General features: G+C 42.8%; 1 protein-coding gene across 2 annotated transcripts in view; it reads left to right on the top strand.

Annotated features, from left to right (window-relative positions):
- MNT (MAX network transcriptional repressor) overlaps positions 1–20,619 on the top strand; it is a 66,476-nt gene extending 45,857 nt beyond the window's left edge. For both annotated transcript variants that reach the window (XM_075263850.1, XM_075263849.1), the window contains 2 exons: positions 16,652–16,844; positions 19,553–20,619. In XM_075263850.1, the coding sequence (XP_075119951.1) occupies positions 16,652–16,844; positions 19,553–20,265 (906 nt within the window). In that variant the 3' untranslated portion in view covers positions 20,266–20,619. The remainder of the gene's footprint in view (positions 1–16,651; positions 16,845–19,552) is intronic.
- The last annotated feature ends 413 nt before the right edge of the window (positions 20,620–21,032 follow it).

The raw sequence follows: 21,032 nt of genomic DNA, 5'->3' as shown, positions 1-21,032 counted from the left end.
AATATTTATTTGAGTCATAAATTCAATCAAAATCTGCAATAAAGTGACTTTTTTTGCAGAGTTTTTGCAGTTGTAATGTGTCTGTGCGGGAGCTCAGTCTAGTCAGGACAGCGCCCCCTCCCCATACACCACTCCAGTAATTCTGCCTGTAGTAAGGTACGATGTGACGGCCATGGATCTGGAGCCCGAGCACGTTGGCGGGAGATGACGCCGCCTCTGTGTGACAGAGAGCTCTGCCTGCCAGTGTCTCCTTACAGCCGCCTGTCATGTGTGGGAGTTGTGAGGCGGCGGCGCTCAGGACGATGATGACGTAGTGTATTGTGTTTCCAGACGACTTTTGCTCCGCCCACTACTGAGCGTGACTCAGGAAGCCCCGCCCTCCGATACTAAGTGAGCGCGCCCAAAGGAAAAAAAACAACCTGCGTGCGAGGACCAGAGCGCGTGCGTCATCTCCGCCCCACTCCACGTGCGCACAGAGCACATGGCTACCCCGAGTCCGCTGACGTCACCCAGGACCCGCCCTTTGGCTGATTCTGGAGGAGGGGGGAGGGGGATACGGCGCCAGCGGCCACACGAGATCCGCAACGCGTGTTGCTGTGTTTGAGGTCTGGCGGGGGGCGGGGCTGCACGATAACTACGAGATGACACGCTGGTGATAGTGCTGCCCCCTGCAGGGTACACGGCGAATAGCAGCGCTGCGAGAAGCTTTCAATAAACAGCCTCGTTTCATGGCGTGTGATCCTTCAGATTTATGTGTTGAATGTGGTTTATATCTATATACAGTATATAGGACGGTGGATTGCAGAGGAAAATACAGTAGTTTGTTTTTTCTTAACTTTTTTCGATTGTAAGGACAGACCATCTGTAAGTCTGGGGAGTTTCACCAATATTGGCCACGACTACTGTCCTACGATCACATTGATTTCTTCTAATAAATTGAGTCACGTAGCTCCCCCTAGTCACATGACTACCCCTAGGGGGCTACCACTACTGACTACGACTGCTGATCAGCTCACCAAAATGCTAAGCAACCTTTACGTAAAGGATTTGCAGGATGACCTCATGACCTTTGGACACATGATGGGAGTCACAGCCAAAATATCTGCGCTGCTAGGCTAAAGGTTGTAGGCTGTATGTTCCTATGACAGTTCTTCCTTCACTGTCCCCCCACCCATTAGTATTGGAGCTTGGATCCACACTAAGCTGCCACTAGCAGCCCCATAACAAGTCCGGCTGGCTTGTTGAAGTTATGACCAAGGTTGGTCCAGGGAAACACAGACACGTTTGCGTTGTGGACTCGTCCGGCGCTAACCCATTACAAAGTACAGTACAAGTGCAGCATGGTGGCTCAGTGGTTATGGCCGTCTCTCTGCAGCACTGGGGTTGTCACCCAGCCAAGGACAACATAGGCATGGAGCTTGTATGTTCTCTGCGTACTCCGGTTACCTCCCCCACTCCATAGACCTATTGATAGGGAATTTAGATTGTGATCCCTATTGGGGCAGTGACTGTAAAGTGATGTGCGATGTAAGAACGAGAAATGAATAAATAAGTTAATAGACCACATCTGAGACTCTCGGCTTTCATATGACAGCAGGAAGTACCATAGGTTAATAAATATCACCTCCCTATACAATAGCCAAAAGCAAGTGATGCAACAGTTACACTCTAAAACTTTGCAATGCAAAGATTGAAATCCAGCCCAACCCTGAACCACAGCTAAAAAAATGCAGTGAAAACCTGATAATTTAAGGTTGTTTTTCCCCTGGTCTGCTGCAGGATGTTTTCTATGGATATTTCGCCGTATACAAGCCCCATGTGGCTTTAGGCTAAAGGGCTGTTTGTGCTTCTGAGCCTTGGTTGGAACTTTTTAACTATAGAAGGGGCGGACATGTTGGAGATCATGTCTAATCATTTGTTCACAATGGAGATAAGATCCTTCTTTTCATATTGAGGACACATGCATCCTTTGCCGAGCAATGCATGCATGTTCATTGGATGCTTAGGCTAAATGAGCTGTAGGTGCTCCCCCACTATGTGACCACTGACCTCAGTGATAAGCCACAGTGGTCACCTGAGCCTCAGCACTCTGTCAGGCCTAGGTTGTGTTGTGCTGCTTGAACAAGGGATCAGATGTAAGGGAGTATAATTTTTTATTTCACATGTCCCCCAGATTAAACTGGGAAACTGCTTTAAGGCCATTGCTGCAAGGCCGTGAGGCCCATAGAAAAGAATGGGTCAGTGTACGAACCGTGAAATACACAGATCGCACTCTGACCGATATCATGGTCATCTGCAAGGGGTCTAATGGCCCGTTCCCACGGAGTAACGCTGCGCTCATTCTGACACGTAAACATGTGTCAGAGTGAGCGCTTCAAAACAGAATCCGATTGACTTCAATGGGTTCTCTCTACACATTGAAATCAATGGGAGGCTTTTTAACCCATTGATTTCAATGTGTTACGCACGTAAGACGGAACCCATTGAAGTCAATGGGAATCTGCTTTGCAGCGCTCACTCTGACACGTGTTTTCGTGTCAGAATGAGCGCAGCGTTACTCCATGGGAACGGGCCCTTAGGCCGTAATCACACTTCCATCAGTGACAGCAGTCCTAAAAGACTTTGTAAATCGGTGATGTCTGTCAGGTGCCTAAAATTTATGAAGAGAGGAGTAGCAATAGCTGTCAGCTGGGCAAAAGCTATTGAAGTTGTATGGCCATCTAGTTCATCTCAACATGGACCCCTTCTTTTATTTTCAACCCCATTTACTCCTTAAGTAAAATATAACATCCATATCTGTGAGAAAAACCCTGAAATAACTGTAACAGATTAACTATCTTTAAGCCTTTTGATATCCATGAACCTCTTTTATCATGTCATACTCCTTGTCTTTGATGTTTGAATGAATTTTACACACCTATTATTAGAAAGAACTGCATTGCAGATTTATGGTTGCTTCTATTTTCCTGGTATAATAGTAAGTCATCTGACCAGCCGGTATTGTTTCATTGTAATGCTATTTTTGGGCTTGCAGTATGTTAGGGTCTTCTTTTTCAAGCCCCCCATGATAGTGTACACGTGTTTCACCAGATATGTATGGGAATGTGTGTGGTCTCTAGCAGCATGGCATGTGCTGTGGATCTTGGCGTGGAGCTCTCTGTTTACTAGTAGAGAATCGCATCCCAGAGTAGCATGGCGTCTGTATTCTGCAAAAGTTTCATTCTCCGTGTGGGTGGCGGTATTAAATAGCTGGTTATCTGCCAGGGTTCTCTCTTCCACCACAGACTCTCTGGAATGATGAGGGATGGGGAGATCAGGAATTTCGTTTTACAGAATGAGTAATAGAGCAAAATTGAAACTTGCCGTAACTATTGTGGTGTCAAACTCTGCAGATGGAGGTTTTTACTGCCGAGAAACTAAATTCTGCTTTATAATGTTACCTAGAAGATGTGGAAGAATCATCATACAGAGCGTTCTATAGGACCAGCACGGGTAGATAGGAGAGATAAGAGAGAGTATCATTAATATACTATTATATTTTTATAATGGTCATTGGTATATTTTTGGCTTTGTAATGGCAATTGGCTTATTAAATGGAACTCCATACAATAGGGCATGCGTTTTTATTTTTTAGGGTTTTTTTTTTTTTTTGGTAAGCGGTTTGGTCCACCCTTAGTATGCACTTTATTACATATCTCAATCAATTCGGCCTTCCATCAGGGGTTCAACAGAAATTGACATACAAGATAGCTCATACCAACTCATCATAGATTTCACTTTCACTGTTGCTCTAATGGCTAGTGTTTGAAATGCCAGACTTAATCATTCTTAATGTATTAAGAAGAAAGATAACTAATTAATATAGAATAAATGTTAGCTTTATTTCCACAAAACCAGAAAACCCCTATCGATTGCTCATCACTTGCTCCATAGCAACAGACTGCAGTAATACATTGAGAAGCAAGCGACCAGAATTTTAAGTAGAAACCTCATCAAGACTGTGCTTGTGCTGAAACGTGTAATATGGGGCTTTCTTATTTTAAAGAGGTTGTCTAGAATTTGCCAAAATTTGACCAAGAAGAGAGAATGGGGGACAAAAAAAAACAAATTATACTCACTTTTTCAATTCCCACCAGTCTCTTTTTACTCCCTGCAGTGATGTCATACATGTAACATGGCTGCTGTAATCAGTCATTGGCCTTTGAGGTCACGTGTCACGCAAAGGAAAAAAGGAAAAAAACACAGCATTTACCAGTCCCTGCAAAATGGATGCAATTCTAGCAAATCCCATGCACACATTACGGAAAAATACACATAGTGGACATGCTGCGATATCCAAAACTGTTGCGGTTCTGGAAATAGCAGCATGTCAGCTATACCTATGGAAACACCGTCAGTTTCTTCTAGGTATGATAGAAGCAGAAAGTCCTTACCTTCTGTGAAAAGTGATGCAGGAAGAACCGCGATACTTTGCTGCCACAGTTTTTCCCACAGCACTTTCACATCACTGGGGTCTCCTAGAGGAAAGAAGGATAAGAAAACGCGGCTGTGAGCAGGAGCGGGGATTGGTAAGTAAGGCCACGAACGAGCCCCAGCGAATATCACTATCATTGTACTCTGGGATCTCTTCAGACCTCCAAGTATAATGATCTGAGGCCCAGGGTAGGTGAGTGAATATAAAAATCAATCTTACTCACCTCTCTGGTGTGACTCTGCAGTCTTCGGCCTCTCTAGTGATGTCATAGACTTGTGAGTAATGTGGGTCAATTGAAATGCATAATAACACCGGCATAATTCTAAGTATAGTAATACTTCGTGGGTTGTGTAGCCCCCAAATTTTTATTGTACTGAACCCAAAATTTTTGCAATATTTGCAACAAACACTATTGCGGCCACTATGAGACATAATACTGTGTGGAGGGGCCACTGTGGGATATTGTACTGCGTGGAGGGGCTGCTATAAAACATAATGGGTTTTTTTGGTGGGGTTTTATGTAGATTGTGAGCCCCATATAGGGATCACAATGTACTTTTTTTTCCCTATCAGTATGTCTTTGTAGAATGGGAGGAAATCCACGCAAACACGGGGAGAACATACAAACTCCTTGCAGATGTTGTTTCTGGCATAGAACATGTGGTGGGGCCACTATGAGACATTATACTGTGTGGGGGCCGCTATGGGGCATAATAATGTGTGACGGGGCCATTTTGGGACATTATAGTGTGTGTAAATGGGGCGTTATATTGTATGGGGGCTGGAAAGGAGGCACTATGCTGTGGGGGACAGGGGCCACAAGTCAAAAGTTTGCTATGGGGCCCAGTCTTTGCTAGTTACGCCCCTGGTTATGTTGACATTGCGTTCCCAGTTCACACAGAGAGATGTGCTGCTAAACATCGGCCATCTGTTATGTGGCGTCAGTGTCTTGTTTGGACTGTTCCAATGCATCGGCCCATGTAAAAGGCCCCTCGCTCATATAGTGGCAGCATGTTATGTGTCTTTAAGAAACTCAACAGCCAAATATATCAGTAAGTGTTTGTGGTTTGTTTGGCCTGAAAAGCACTTATCATGTGCCTCGTGTTTACAGGCAGCATGATGCTGTATTGATTTTACGTGATCGGCGCACTGGGTAGGGAATAAGTGGGTCACTGCAGAGAATTCTTGTAGTTTGTAGTTTTTGTTGTTGTTTTCTATATATGTTTGTTTGTTTGTGTATATATATATATATATATATATATATATGGCAAAGTAGGTTGATCAGCTTTTGTAAAAGTTTTTTTTTAAGGTGGCCATACACATTACGCTAGGTTCACACTAGCGCCCGGACTCCGTTCTGAGCTTTCCGTCTTCTGCATGCAGAAAACGGAAAGCTGTCAGACCATGTCCGGCCGTGTGCACCGGTGAGCATTTTATGCTCTCCGCCGCAAAACCGTTTTTTTTAAACCAGACACAGAGTACTGCATGTCCGACTCTGTGTCCAATTTTAAAAAAAATGGTTTCACGGCAGAGAGCATAAAACGCTCATCGGCGCTCACAGCTGTACATCTTTCAAACCCATTCAAATGAATGGGTATGAAAGAGTCCTGCAGGTTTCCGTCTCCTGCTCAGTTTTGTGCAGGAAACGGAAACCTGCATGAACGGAGACCAGGCGCAGATGTGAACGAGCCCTTAGATGAAAGCTGAGTATGCCAGTTTTGAACAAACATGTCTGTCTATGGGGTTGTCTTGATTTTCTCCTGATGTTGCAGGAAAGAAAATCTAGGCATCTAAGGCTGAGTTCTCACGGGGTATTTTGGTCAGGATTTTGAGGCGGAATTAGTTTGCTCCAGCTCCCGGAAAAAATAAGTGACATGCTCATTCTTCAGGCGGATGTCGCGAGGCCTAATCCGGAGCGGAGTGCAGAGCACTGGCATCCAGTCACGGCTACCTGTATTTTGTTCCGGAATCTGAGGCGGTCTCCACATCGAATTCCGGTCCAAAATACCCCGTGTGAACCCGGCCTTAGATTTCAATATTGCTTTTTGTTCTCAAGAGACATCTCCTGAAGTTTCTGGAAAAGACTTCTTTCCCTTTCCCTGTTAAGAATACATGTATGTTTGGCTGAGCCCAATGTGCATGTCTATGGGGGTATGTATGGCAGGGATAGTTTTTTTTAGTTGAAATATTTAGGTATATTTGACTATTTGTGGACCTACTTCAGATTCGGACTTTCCTATGTAGGTAGAACATAGCAGGACCTGGATTATTTTGCACTGAAGGAGTTTTAACACCTTATCTCTTCTTCTTGAAGACAAGCCACTGTCTTAGGCCGGCTTCTTTATGTCTTACTCTGTGTTGTTGATTGATACTAGGCTGGAATTTGCGACAAGACTATTTTTGGTCAGATAGATGATGTAGCTAATATAATACAGAAATATCCATTTTGCTGTCACCATTCATAGTGAACTATTAATCCATCACTGGACTAATATTAGAAACTTTTAACCGTTTTGTTCTCATATGAATGTCCTTATAGGTAAGGGAAGTTGTTGTCTTGGTATTTTCCTGAGGTTTAGTTGCTCTTTGAGTAGAAGATTCTTGGAGTTTGGGAGTATAGGATTTAACCCTAACATGCCCTGCTCTTCTGGATCATATCAGTTGAGAGCTGATCGAGGTGTACATAGAGGAAGGGCGCCCACAACAAAGGTTAAGATAGTGCCCCTTTCTGATGCTGGTTAATACTACCACACTCTTAGGGTATGTTCACGCAGAGGAAAAGGTGTCGGAAACCTTTTCTGCCTTGTGAACATTCCGTGCGGCTAGCCGCGACGGGATTCCGATGCAGCATCCTGCTCCTAATTTAGGCCCAAATGAATGGGCCTAAACAGGAGCATGCATCGAGCCTGAGACACTGCAGTTGAATCAGCGGCAAGATAGGGCATCTCGCTTCTTTTTTCCCTGTAACTGTCAATGAGACTTCTGCACCTCTCAGCACGTATTTTGGCCACGCCAGTTGTTCTCGGGTTTGAAGGGGGCCTTTTCCAGATGGCATGTTTCAGCTCCTTCCAAACCTGCTCAATAGGATTTACGTCAGGGCTCATAGAAGGTCACTTCAGAATAGTCCAATGTTTTCCTCTTAGCCACTCTTGGGTGTTTTTAGCTGTGTGTTTTGGGTCATTATCCTGTTGCAAGACCCATGACCTGTGACTGAGACCAAGATTTCTAACACTGGGCAGCACATTTCTCTCTATAATCCCTTGATAGTCTTGAGATTTCATTGTACCCTGCACAGATTCAAGACACCCTGTGCCAGATACAGCAAAGCAGCCCCAGAACATAACAGAGCGTCCTCCATGTTTTACAGTAGGGACAGTGTTCTTTTCAAGATATGCTTCATTTTTCCATCTGTGAACATAGAGCTGATGTGCCTTGCTAAAAAGTTTGATTTTTGTCTCATCTGTCCATAGAACATTCCCCCAGAAACTTTGTGGCTTATCAACAATTTTTATTTATTATTACTTTTGTTAGATTCAAGTTATTTCTGTGACCATAATGGGGTTTTCTTTCATTAAACGAGGGCGACCAACAATTTTGTCCACATGTGTATACATTTACAGTTGGCAGTAGCTGTACACCAGAAGAGAGGTGCAACCGTCTATTGGTTATATTGAAGAAAGTGGTCTCTAGCTGGTGCTGACCTAGTTATAAAGCTAAGAACGGAGAGCTTATTTTCTAAATCTATTCTCATTGAATGCACTGGGTTACAATGATCTTTATCACTTAATACTTAATGTGCCCATGGCTCAGTGTTCTGCTTAATTCTACTCTGGATAGGATCCTATTTTTGTTTGGCCGGCACTAAGCTAAATATAGTCCCACATAAATTAGGACTTGATGTTTAATTGCTTTATCACCAGGAAACCATGCTTGTCTGACCTTGTGTCCTGCGCTTAGCTGCCTGTACTGTAGACTAGCTAACGTCAGGAAATTCCAGATATATCCATAGGATGTGTATTAAGTTCTGTGGTTGTGTTACTAGAAGTTCTGCATCTTGACCTGCTTAGAAGATAATTGCCATGACCTGATGTGGGTGTTCTTCAGAACTGGTCTTCGAGATCATAACTACTGGGCCAAAGGCAGATAATAGTATAAAATAACAAATGTAGTATTATTTACCCGATGAACGCCCTGCCACTTCCATGCTCACCACTAGTGTTTGTCACAACTTCCTGCACTAATATTTTATGGACAACCCCTTTATTGGTTGGAGGGGTATTCTGGTCACAACCAGCTAATCGGTGTAGGTGCAGCCACAGGGGTTTATATTTAAAGGCCTATCCTTAGTATAGGCCATTAATGTAAAATCGATGGGGGGGGGGACTGTTCGTTCCCCCACCAGTCAACTGTTTCAAGGGAACACGATGTTCTGACAAGTGTTATTTCCTCTTCATTATTTTCACTGCTCCATATCATACACTTAGGACAGAGCTGACCTCTGGTATTATCAGAGTGGATGGGACAAAACTGCAATATTATAGACCAGTGGTCCCCAACCTTTTTTCCACCAGGGACCAGTTTCAGCAAGACAATTTTTCTATGGCCCAGTGGAGGCGGGAAGGGGTGTGGAAGGGGGTGAGGAAGGGGTGTGGTTGGGGGCGGGGTTAATCATCGGGGTGTAGATTAGAATCATGTACATATGAAAACACAAGAGAAAGTGCAAACTGATGGACACTGCAGGTTATGAAGATGGATACTGATGACGGATATCACTCCTAATGCTTCTATTTACTTCACTACAGCCTCACTACAGCTACATTACACGTCACAGGGACAAGTGACGTGTAATGTAGTTGCCCAAAGTTTGGTAGGTGAGTGTGGGGTGGAGCCAAGACCCGCTGCATGTCCTGCATAGTACTAGTACACTTTGCCCACCTTATCCCGATGAGCAACAACCAAGTGTCAGTGTTGCTCAACCCCGGGCACTCGCCGGCTCCACAACACTGACTCCTCGCCACCGGTACGCGGACCAGTGCAACATGCCCCATGGCTGGTCCGCAGACCGGCGGTTGGGGACCCCTGTCATAGATAGTCAGTATAGTTGTGCGGGTGTTTGGAGCAGCGTAAACAATGAAGAGTTAGAACCCAACCAATCTGATAACGCTGACCCATCCCAAGAATAGGCCATTAATATTGTGATTCTCAAAACTAATTATATTTTTGCAGTGTACTAAAAGACGTTATATTTCATCATTAATATTCATAAATTTAGTTTGCTTTCCTTCCTCCCTTTCTCTTAATTTTCTTTTTTTATCCCAAAAATTAAATTTTACATTTTCATTTTCCAACAATGTATTGATAGACTGTATAGCTATAAGACATTATACCAGCTGTTTGCTAATATTACGCAGTCAGTTGTTAGATTATTCTCCAGTATAAAATAGCCAGACAGCTCCCTGTAATACACCCTGAGCGGCCGAGGTGTCTTCCGATGTAAGAAGCATGCTGCTGAATGTTTCTTTCCCTGACGTCTGCCATGAGGACTGCCCCTATATATTAGATCGTCAGTCATTCGCTCAGGATGTCTAACTGATCTGGACAGGAGAAGACAGCCGAGCTTAGACATTTGTATAGTAAAAAGCTCGGGACTGATTATACTTTATATGTGTAATTTTCTGTAGATAGAAGAAACGTCCGGTACATCTCTACTGCCATCCTCCATTCATTTACTACAGTCTGAGATAACATTGTAGCCTCTCTTAAAAAAGAAGGGTTCAATGTTTCTTTCCAGAAAAAGGTAGTCCAAGGAAACCCAAATTGATGCAGTATTTATCAGTAAGTGGTAACTCAGCCGAGGCAGTTTCCAAGGCAATATCTCGTTTCTGTCTCCCTGGAAACGCGCTGGGATTTCCTCCAATGGAATATGCAATACAACTTCATGGTCTCTGTAGACACATTGTGAAGATTTACATTTCAGCACTTACAGTCAATAGCAGAAAACTGGAGCAGATAACATGAATAATTATTCTAGCAAAATTTTGCATTGTGCTTGCTTATGGAAAAAGAACACCCTCAACGCCCTCTCCTTCAGAGACAAATCTGTGAAGATAGGGTGGCATTGTATCTGTATTGTATATGTTTGTGCCTTCCATCAGATCTGTACATTGAGAGAAAGTAACTGAGCAGAATCAAGAATTAAAGGGGTTGTCCAGGATTTAAACAAATCACAGATGAGGCTGGGGATTATCATGTTCAGCTGTCCCCGGCACTCTGTTGACCACCGTCGCTGGGGACACGTATAGTTTTTTGGGGTTTTTTTGTCTTGTTTTTAATGTTACATATGCCCCAGGCCCCTCCTGAGTTTGTCCATTTCCTGGACAACCCCTTTAATATGACCTCATAAGTTTGCTATAGTGCAGTGGACAGGACAAGTAAGGGAGAAGGCCCAGGATGTATGAAAGCATGCCACATGTCCTAGTATGGGGAGTGGGGTTTTGCAGGGAACGATATAAAGTGAGCCAGTTGTATCATAATTTCATTGAAAATGGAGTATGGAAGTGAGTTATTTCTATAGGATCTGGCAATTATCAAACACGTTGCCAGGATAAAATGACTTACCATTTTTCTGCCTGGCTTGGGAATGTCTGTCAGACCAATAAAACACAAAGCCAGAGGAGCTGATGGTTAGATTGGTAGGAGTGTGACGTCAGCCAAAAATTGGCAGTCCTACCAGGCATGGGTATAAGAGTCAACATGCCCACACTCCAACACTTAGAAAAAGTAAGAAGAGGTAAATTTGGATGTTTACAGTGAGGTCCGAAACCACCAGAGAATGGATTTGGAGCCATTTCCCATGGATTGAACCCCTAGTAGGCAACCCCTTTTTATAGTGGAGAAGGGATAACCACTACTAGCTGCTGTCAATCTGATGGTTCCAACCAATCCATGTTTCACATGGTCAGCCAGTCAGGTACATATGGGACACATATGGCCAGTTTCAGCTTTCCCCTTCGATCAGGCTCGACAACCTTCCATGGAGAAAGATTATTTTTAGGTCTTCTACTTACGTTATATTCCAGTGCTCTTTAGTGTGTTGTTTTTGTTTTTTTTAACTTGTGAACTTTTCGAAGTCACTTGCGGTTAATACCTGATTTGCTGGGACAAGTACACTTAAGTTTAATCCACAAATAATAAAGTCAGCTGACAGCTAATAAAACTACTGACTTGAGTGGAAACTCTTGGTAAGGACTTTGTACACAGTTTCAAAGGGTATTTTTCACCATCAAGCAGATAAGACTGACATAATCCTTGTTTTTGGTGCATTGTGCTTTTTCATGGGGTAAAAAGCTATTTTGGTTTGCTACTTAAAAAACACTGTGAGCTGACCTAATACAAATAGTGTTTGGACTAACATGCATAATAAACCTTTATTCAGATTGGTTTAATGGGGTGCTACAGGAATATGGCTTATCCTTAGGATACGTCAAAAACATCTGATCAGTGATGGAGAGACTTCCCCTGCACCATTCAACTGTACATGGCCGCTTCCAAAACATGTACTATACATAAGCCTAGGACCAAAGCAGTTGTCTGTGTGCCCGATGTTGGCACCTGTACTGCAGCATACTGCCCCCCCCAGCTACAACACTCACCTGAATGCTGCTGACTTTAAAACCGGCAGATCTGTGAGGGTTCTGGGTGTTGGATCCCCACCAATCTAATATTGTTAACCTTACTGATAACCTATTCATGGACAAAACATCCATTGGAATCAGTTGATACAGCTCAATTTTTATTAGCTTCTCTGTTCTGTCAATGAAACAGAAAAAAATATTACATACTAAAGTAAATGTGAAGCCAATTTTACTTTGTATTATTTAGTAAATTAGATCTTCCCTCTAAACCATACATTATACTGAATACATAGATAAAACATAATGTATTTAATATATTTAGCTTTCATTAAGTTTGAGGCCTGGATCAGGCAGATTTCACAACATTGCAAGTGTGATAAATCCCCTTGGTTTAGACCAGATTACCCTAATTACTCCGGCAAAATATAGGTTAGAAAACACTGCAACGAGGATCCCCTACACGTGGCTGCAGTGTTAGTTACCGCCACCTAATGCTGACAGACTGATGACCCTACATCTGATTATTACGACTTCATCAGCGTCTACCAGCTGGCATCCATGGGCCCTTTACTGGTCAATGGATCACTCTTAAATACTGTGTAATAAGTGGTGAGATGCTGCAGAAGTATGGATTCCATTTATTTCTCTCTCTCCCTCTAAATATATATATATATATATATATATATATATATATATATATATATATATATACACATACATACATGTATTCACATAATCTTTTTTTCCAATCTTAGCAGATCTGTGTAACGGATACAAAAAACATATGCCAAATACAGATGCAAACAGAAATCAATGTAGAGAAAAAAAAATCCAGATCCTTTTTTTTTTTCCTGACATCATCTTGTGAAAGAGGAGTCCTGGGTGATATGGCCCCCACTGAACCCTGATCTCAATATTATTCAGTCTGGGATTAAATGAGGAGACATAAGGATTTTAGCAAGTCTTCATCCACAGAAGATCCATGCTAATGCTTTGCTTGGTTCACATCTGCATTTGGTATTCTGTTCGGGGAGTCCGCATGGGGACCCCCCAAACGGAATACTGAACACAACTGCAAGTGCTGTGCAGAGAAAGCACATGGACCCCATAGACTACAATGGGGTCCATGTGCTTGCCACGCGCTGCTCGCACAAATCATGTGGATAGGAAAGTAGATTGTGAACTACTTTCCTGTCCGCTTGATACCTGCGGAGATCTGACACCAAGCACACGGACCCCATTATAGTCTATGTGGTATGTGTCCCTTCACTGGCACACCGCTTGCAGTTGCGTTCAGCATTCCGTTCGGGGGTCCTCATGCAGACTTCCACGGACGGAATACAAACGCTGATGTGAACGAGGCCTTCGCTCTCCAAGATGCTTAGAATAACCTCTCTGCTGAGTTCCTTCAAAAACTGTGGGTCAGAAGGGGTACTATACCTCATTGGGGAGAGAATATACAGGGACCTGTTAGACCATACATGCCTTGCCAAGAATTCTGGAAAAGGAATATGCAAATAAGACCTCCTTGGTGAAAAAAAGAAACATGCTCTAGCACCACTTTTTGGAAGGTAGTTCTGCCATTTGGAGGAGTTATTCAGATTGAATTATTATTCCCAGATTATACATTTGGGTTTTTTCTTTTTTTTTTTTTTTTGAAAATCAAGCATTAATCTATGAGGAATTACCTTCCAAAAGATGGCGCAAGAGCAAGTTCCTCCTTTCTACCAAGGTGGCCTTATTTGCACGTTCCTTATTCAAAAACTCTCTTCTATATAATATATTTAAACAATGCAGTAAAAGGTTTTGTATCCCGGCACAATCCTTTTAAAATATATAGGATCAGTTTATTTTATCATTTTTGTACTGGGTTGGAAATATGTAAATGCGGTGTAAGTTCTAAGTTGCATCATATACGCTATATTATTAGGGTTCGCTTTGTCTACATTGTTTCCTCAGAGCTGTTTTCCCTGGAAATTATAGCGTTAAATATGAATAATCCTGCAGTCTATGTCAGCGGCTATTCAGGATGGATTCCTAGAATCTGGAGGGGGGGGGGGAGTCTTTAACTCTTTCCTTTCCGGAGACCACAGCTTAGCGTGAAGGCCGCCCCACACCCTAGAGTGCACAGGCTCCACACCCGGCATGCTGCTCAGAGCACATGGGTGAGGACTGCTGGCAGGCTGTTTGTATAAGCCTTACATGGAATGCACAGACAAGGGGGCGGGGCTTACTCCTGGCACTTGTCCAGTTCATTTCCCGGCAAAAAAAGAGCAAGGGAGGAGGGAGGGCCTGCAATGGTGAGGGGAGTGTGACGTGCTGACTGACACGTGTGTCTGCCCCACTCAGGGAGCAGGAGGGAGGGCCGCCTTAAAGCGGCAATGTCCTAGTCATCTTCTGTAGGACATTTCCTTCTGCCTGTAGCACTAGTTATGTTCCCTCTTCTTGAGGCCTTTCTTTTTTTCAAGCATCATTCTTCATGCCCTGACAGAGCACGACTTACAAGATAGTCCCCATCTAAGGCCTCATGCACACAAACGTTCTTTTTATCCTCAATTGCAAATCCATACATTTCAATGGCCTCATATATACAATTTTTTGCAGATAGATGTCCCAACATGTAGTAAAGAGCCGTAAAATATGGAGCAGGTCCTATAGCTGTTTGTATTTGCAGCTCTATCAATTAATTTTTTATGTATGGGTCAGGGAAAAATATGGAGGATACCCAGATCCCAATCCATGTGTCATCCGTGCCTTTTTTACTGACCTGTGGACTGCATATGGTCTGGAGTGGGTGCCATTGCAAAATCTGTTCAGGCCCCCAAACTATAATATATTTGGCCCCCTTAAGGCTCCTAGACCCCGGTGTGTCTGTACCTTCTTTAGTATTTAAGCGACACACTTGGTCCCCATGATTCCTCTAAAATAGCAGCACTCTTGTCTAAAACACTTGTTTTGTATCACTACTTATTGTCATTCGTTTATAATGGACTGAGCGCCAATACTCAACGCAGCCTACAGACGAGAGCGATGCCGCTTACGCTGGGTTCACACTAGCGCCCGGAGTCCATTCTCAGGTTTCCTTTTTCTGCATGCAAGAAGACGGAAAGCTGTCAGACCGGGTCCGGCCGTGAGCGCCGGTGAGTGTTTTATGCTCTCCGCTGCAAAACCGTTTTTTTTTTAAAACCAGACATAGAGCACTACATGTCCGACTCTGTGTCCGGTTTTAAAAAAACGGTTTTGCGGCGGAGAGCATAAAACCTGCGCTCACGGCCGGACACCTTTCAAACCCATTCAAATGAATGGGTTTGAAAGAGTCCTGCAGGTTTCCGTCTCCTGCCTCTGTTTTGTTCAGGAAACGGAAACCTGTATGAACGGAGATCGGGTGAAGATGTGAACGAGCCCTTATTCAAAAATAGCAAAACTCCATATACCGAACAGACAGAGACAAAAGACTAAGGCCCCACAGGATGATACGCAATGGTGGGAACACATTGTGGTTCTTCCCTCAGAGCCTTAAACAGAAAGTTAGCGGAGTTTTCTTCTGCAGAATTTCTGTTTCAATTATATCTATGGTGAAACTGCCGGCATTTCTGTAAGTATAATTGACGTGCTTGAATTTCCAAAACTGCGCCGGTTTTGGAAATCGCGGCGTGTCTACACTGTCGCTATTACCGCAAAGTGGGCATGGGGTTCGCTACAATCCCATCCACTTTGCCCATACTGTAAAACACTGCGACTTTCCCTTTGGTATTTCCGCCTTGGGCAGATTCACGCCGTTTCTGTCCTGTGGGGCCCCGACCATAGGTTTAGTCCGGCTCCTGTAAATCTATGGATATGTTTAAAATGTACTTCAGGAACTTTTCTGGCATACACGTTAAACATCCATCACAAAAGTGATATAAACCCAATATAACACCTTCATAAATCTAGACTGTAGCTTTATGAGATAGCTTTATGGATACAGGACAAGGGTATTTAATTAAAAGCAATTCAATCATATTTTGGAATAACTTTGAAAAAAAATTACGCAGTGGATGTCTTGATTTTACCATGTTATGGAAAAAATTCACCAAACCAAAGTTATGGTGTAGTGTAAGGGCCTCTCCATACCACAAATGTCCCATCCATATGTGGAGTTCATTGAGTTCTACATCCTGGTGGTAAATTGTGGTGGTGCTGGCAGTGAACTGGTTAAAGACGATAATTAGAAAATTATGATAATGGGACAAATAGAAAAAGGAAGTACCACATAGTACTATATAAAAATTTTAGCTTAAAAAAAGTGTTTTATTTATGAGCTCATTATCATATTGGTACCTTTCCAAAATGAAATACGCTGCGGAGACTTTGCCTGACCAAACACTAGATTGCATGAATAAGCTAATTCTCGGGTGTAGGTTTTAGTGTCTTAACCAAATGGTCAGATCTACTTTCATTTTTGCTGGCGCCAGAACACAATTTTCTGCAAACGTTAGTCTTCTCTTTCATTTTCTTGCATAGTCAATGGAAATTTTTATAGAAATATTTTCTTGTTTCGCAGAGTCTAAAAAGGAAAGAAAAGGAATATGAGCACGAAATGGAACGTCTGGCGAGAGAAAAGATAGCCACACAGCAGCGGCTGGCCGACCTAAAGAATGAACTCAGCCAATGGATGGATATCATGGAGATTGACCGAATTATACGCCAGACTGTACAACCAGAGGACGACCAGGCTTCTACCTCAACAGCCTCAGGTACAGTTTAGTTAGGAGGATATTTTATCCACTTAGTATGTCTGTTTAACTGGTGAAAAAAAAATTGAAATCAGTGTTAAAAAACAACAGCTCTGTTTCTGTTTGTTTTTTGCAATGGACACAAAACTATGGTATACTAAGTTTTTGTGTCCTCCCCCCAAAAAATGTACAGAAATAAATCTATATTTTTGTAACATTGATCTCTATGTGAATGGATGGTCATCTGTTTACTGTATGTTTTCTGCATCCTTTTGTAAACAGATGTAAAAACATGATCTGAATGAAGCCTTACACTGGGTTCACACCTGCGCCTCGCTTTCCGTTCTCAGGTTTCCGTCTTCTGCAGACAGAAGACGGAAACCTGTCAGACTGTGTCCGGCCGTGAGCGCTGGTGAGCGTTTGCTCTCCGCAGCGAAACCGTTTTTGGTTTTTTTAACCAGACACAAAGTCCTGCGTGTCCGACTTTGTGTGCGGTTATTAAAAAAAACTATTTCGCCACAGAGAGCACAAAACGCTTACCGGCGCTCACGGCCGGACACTTTTCAAACCCATTAAAATGAATGGGTTTGAAAAAGGACTGCAGGTTTCCATTTCCTGACAAGTATCGGGCAGGAAACGGAAACCTGCAAAACGGAGACACCGGGCGCAGATGTGAACGAGCCCTCAGCATAGTATATCTGTAAGCAGTATATTGGCGTGTGAAAAAATAAGTAGCGCTTATGTTTACTGACCCTAAGACGGCATCATAGTCACAATGACAACACTTTCTGTACGTTTGTGGTCCATTGTTACTTTTTGCCATAAAATGTTGTCATAGGGACCTTGTTGCAAGCTTTTTTGTCGGGAAGTACTAATAACACTTTCTTTCTAGTATACATTATATTATAGAACTTCATTGTGAACAGTTGACTAATACAATGGTGAACTAACTTTGCAACTAGCACCTTAATCTATAAATTAGGTTTTTATATCCAATTCATAGTAAAGGGGGTTCTCTGAGATTATTATATGCACATTGTATAGTGACTGTGCTTGGCTTTGCCTTGCATTCGAATGGGACTGGCCATGTGTTTAATGTTTGTGATGTCACTGGCTGAGCAGAAGAGGTGCAACCTAGTATGGTAGTCATGGACTACCCCTTTAATGAAATGAACCTAGGCATGCACGCCACCTTCTCTACTGATGGTTAGATACACATTATGGACAGAAACATTGGCGTAACTAAAGTCTTGTGGGCCCTGTGAAATCTTTTGTCCAGGGCCCCCTACCTCCTCCCTACAGCAAATTTTTAATACTGACGGTTACGGATGCTGCAGAGGTATCTCACATACTTCAAAGGGATACAGCTTTAGTACCAGAAGTGTAACTTAAAGCTCCGGGGCCCCAGTGCAAAATTTATGATGGTGCCCCATTCCTACATTGTGCCATTTAAAATAGTGATATATTTTATATGGCGGAGAGATCTTTGGGGCCCCTCATGGTTCAGGGACAGCAGAGACTGCTACTGCTACATCCGCTATAGCAATGACCCTGGAAATCAATACAAGACCAAAGAGGTTTAATTAACTTCAGTGTGGTTAGGGGACTCTGTGGGTCTCCTTGGCTAATGGGCCAGATGGAAGCTGCAATCTCAGTACTGATGCCAGTGCTTTTGGGCCCCCTAAGGCTCCTGGGCCTGGGTGCGAGTCCACCCTCTGCACCCCCTCAAGTTACGCCCCTGGACAAAAGTATTGGTATTTTGGAATGAGTCTGGGAACTTGTTGCCCATTCATTCAGAAGGACAGAAACTAATATCGGACAAGAAGGCCTTGCTTGCTATCTCTGTTCTAGTTCATCTCAAAGGTGTTCAGTTGGGTTAAAGTCAGGGCTCTGTATAGGCCAGTCAAATTCTTCCACATTGGGCTCACCCAAGCATTCCTTTATAGATCTTGCTTTGTGCACTGGGCCACACTTATGCTGGAATTGGAAAAGGTACTTCACCAAATTTTTCCCACAAAGGTAGAAGGTTGCCAAATATGTCGTGGTATGCTGAAGCATTAAGATGTCTCTTAATTGGAACAAAGGGGCCTATGCTGACCTCTGAAAAATAACCCCATAGCCCTATCCCTCCACCAAATTTTACTGCTGGCACAGTGCAGTCAGGCAGGTAATGGTCTCTTGACATTTGTCAAATCCAGACTTGTCCATCAGACTTCCAGAAGGAACTTGTCACTAAGCACAGTTCCATTGCTCCGGAGTTCACTGGCGGCATGCTATACACTTCTCCATCCAGTGCCCATTGTTTTTGGTGATGTAGGAATTGCTTGCAGCTGCTTGGCCATGGAAACCCATGTTTCATATTTTGTGCCATAACGTAGGTTATTTCTCTTACTTGTATAGCGCTGACATATTCTGCAGCGCTTTAGACACTGTTCACCCATGAACTAAATTTAGGGAAGACCTTGTTACTCTAGTGTTATTGACTATGTCCATATATAATACAAGCTGCAACATCTATTTTAACTCCTTCAGGTGCTGCCCTCTATAGGCTGTTCCTAAGTATTACCAGTTGAGTATAGTGGTAAATGAATTGATGGGAAAAAGTTTAAACTTTAAACAAAATTATTCAATGTCAAGTAAAATATGGAGTTGCGATGAAGGTCTTAAAAATTTCATTTATTACTCATTGACATAGAATTTACCAATTTTTTTTTATCTTGTTTTTGTAGAGGGTGAAGACAACATTGATGAGGACATGGATGATGATAGACCTGTCAATGCGTTACCGAAACGTCAACAGCCAGAGCTTCTGAAGATGGTACCGTCCAACGCAGCTTCCCACAATCATCATTCCACTGTTCTGCCTCAGCACGTCTCCATTCAACAGAAACAAGTCCCCTCTCCCCATGCACAGCCTCTCTCCAACCAAGCACTGGTCCCACCTCAGGCCATGGTGCCAGCACAGACTCATATTGTTGCTGCTTCAACGGTGCAGTCAACCGTGATAGCCCACACGGCCACCACTCATGCCTCTGTCATCCAGACTCTAAACCATGTCATCCCAGGGCCTCAGACAAAGCACATTGCTCATATTGCACCTTCCACGTCAAGCCCTGTACAGCTAACCACTGCTGCTCAGCCTATCGGCCACATCACTGTGCACCCAGCTGCCATTAATCATATGACCCATCTTGGCCCACAGTTACCCATTTACCCCCAGTCTGTTGCAGTAAGTCAGCCCATGGTGAGCCACATTGCTCACACCATTTCCCACCCACAAGTAAATGGAACCACAAGCCTGGGTCAACCTACTGTCATGGCAAAGCCGACTGTAGGGACCCAAGTGGTCCACCATCCCCAGTTAGTTGGGCAAACTGTCCTGAACCCGGTGACTATGGTAACTATGCCATCATTCCCTGTCAGCACTTTGAAGCTAGCCTAAACACTCAAAAAAAAAAAAAAAAATCTAAGAATTAAATAAATTAAATTATCCACCGGACATCTGAAACTCCATACATTCCTATCCAGTCATGTTCCAAGGAAGATGAGACACTTCTGTACAAGGTTCTGATCCACATTTTAATTGGCTTTGGAAAAGACGTCATTCTTTATGATATAGGCCTATATATGACAAATCACAAAGGGCCCAATGTGCTGGAATTTTACCATTCTCATTGTCTCAGTGACTGTCACTCATATTGACTTTTCATTTACTCCTACCAGTAATCAGTAAATAGAAAATGAGACTTTAATTTTTACCTGCTACTCCACTCACACCTTTTTTTTATTTTTTTATTTTATTTTATTCAATTTTTGTTTTCTTTGGTTGTTTTTTAATGTGTATCTGTAACATTCAAAATCAATGACCTCTTTCTAATGGAAAAAATTAAGTTGAAAACCATAAGCATAATGTTGATTGATAATGTTATGGAGGTGACTGCTGCAGAACGTATACACTAATAAAGAACAAAAAATACCACTTAATTTTTTAGTAGTGTAAAAAGGAAAAAAAAAACAAATTGGCAAGATTTTTTGGCATTCCTGGTGCTGTTTTCATTGGTGATCGCAACACGGAAGGGCTAAGGAAAGACATTTCTGTAGGATATTTTATATACCAGGATTTGGCTTTTTTATTTATTTTTGGTCTCAAACTATACTAAGAAAAATGGTGGAATCCCCCATTCACTTCTAAGCAATTGCTACTTAGAG

This window comes from Leptodactylus fuscus, chromosome 2 (assembly GCF_031893055.1).
Source record: "Leptodactylus fuscus isolate aLepFus1 chromosome 2, aLepFus1.hap2, whole genome shotgun sequence".
In the NCBI taxonomy this organism is placed as follows: domain Eukaryota; kingdom Metazoa; phylum Chordata; class Amphibia; order Anura; family Leptodactylidae; genus Leptodactylus; species Leptodactylus fuscus.
This window is presented reverse-complemented; position numbering and strand designations above follow the sequence as displayed.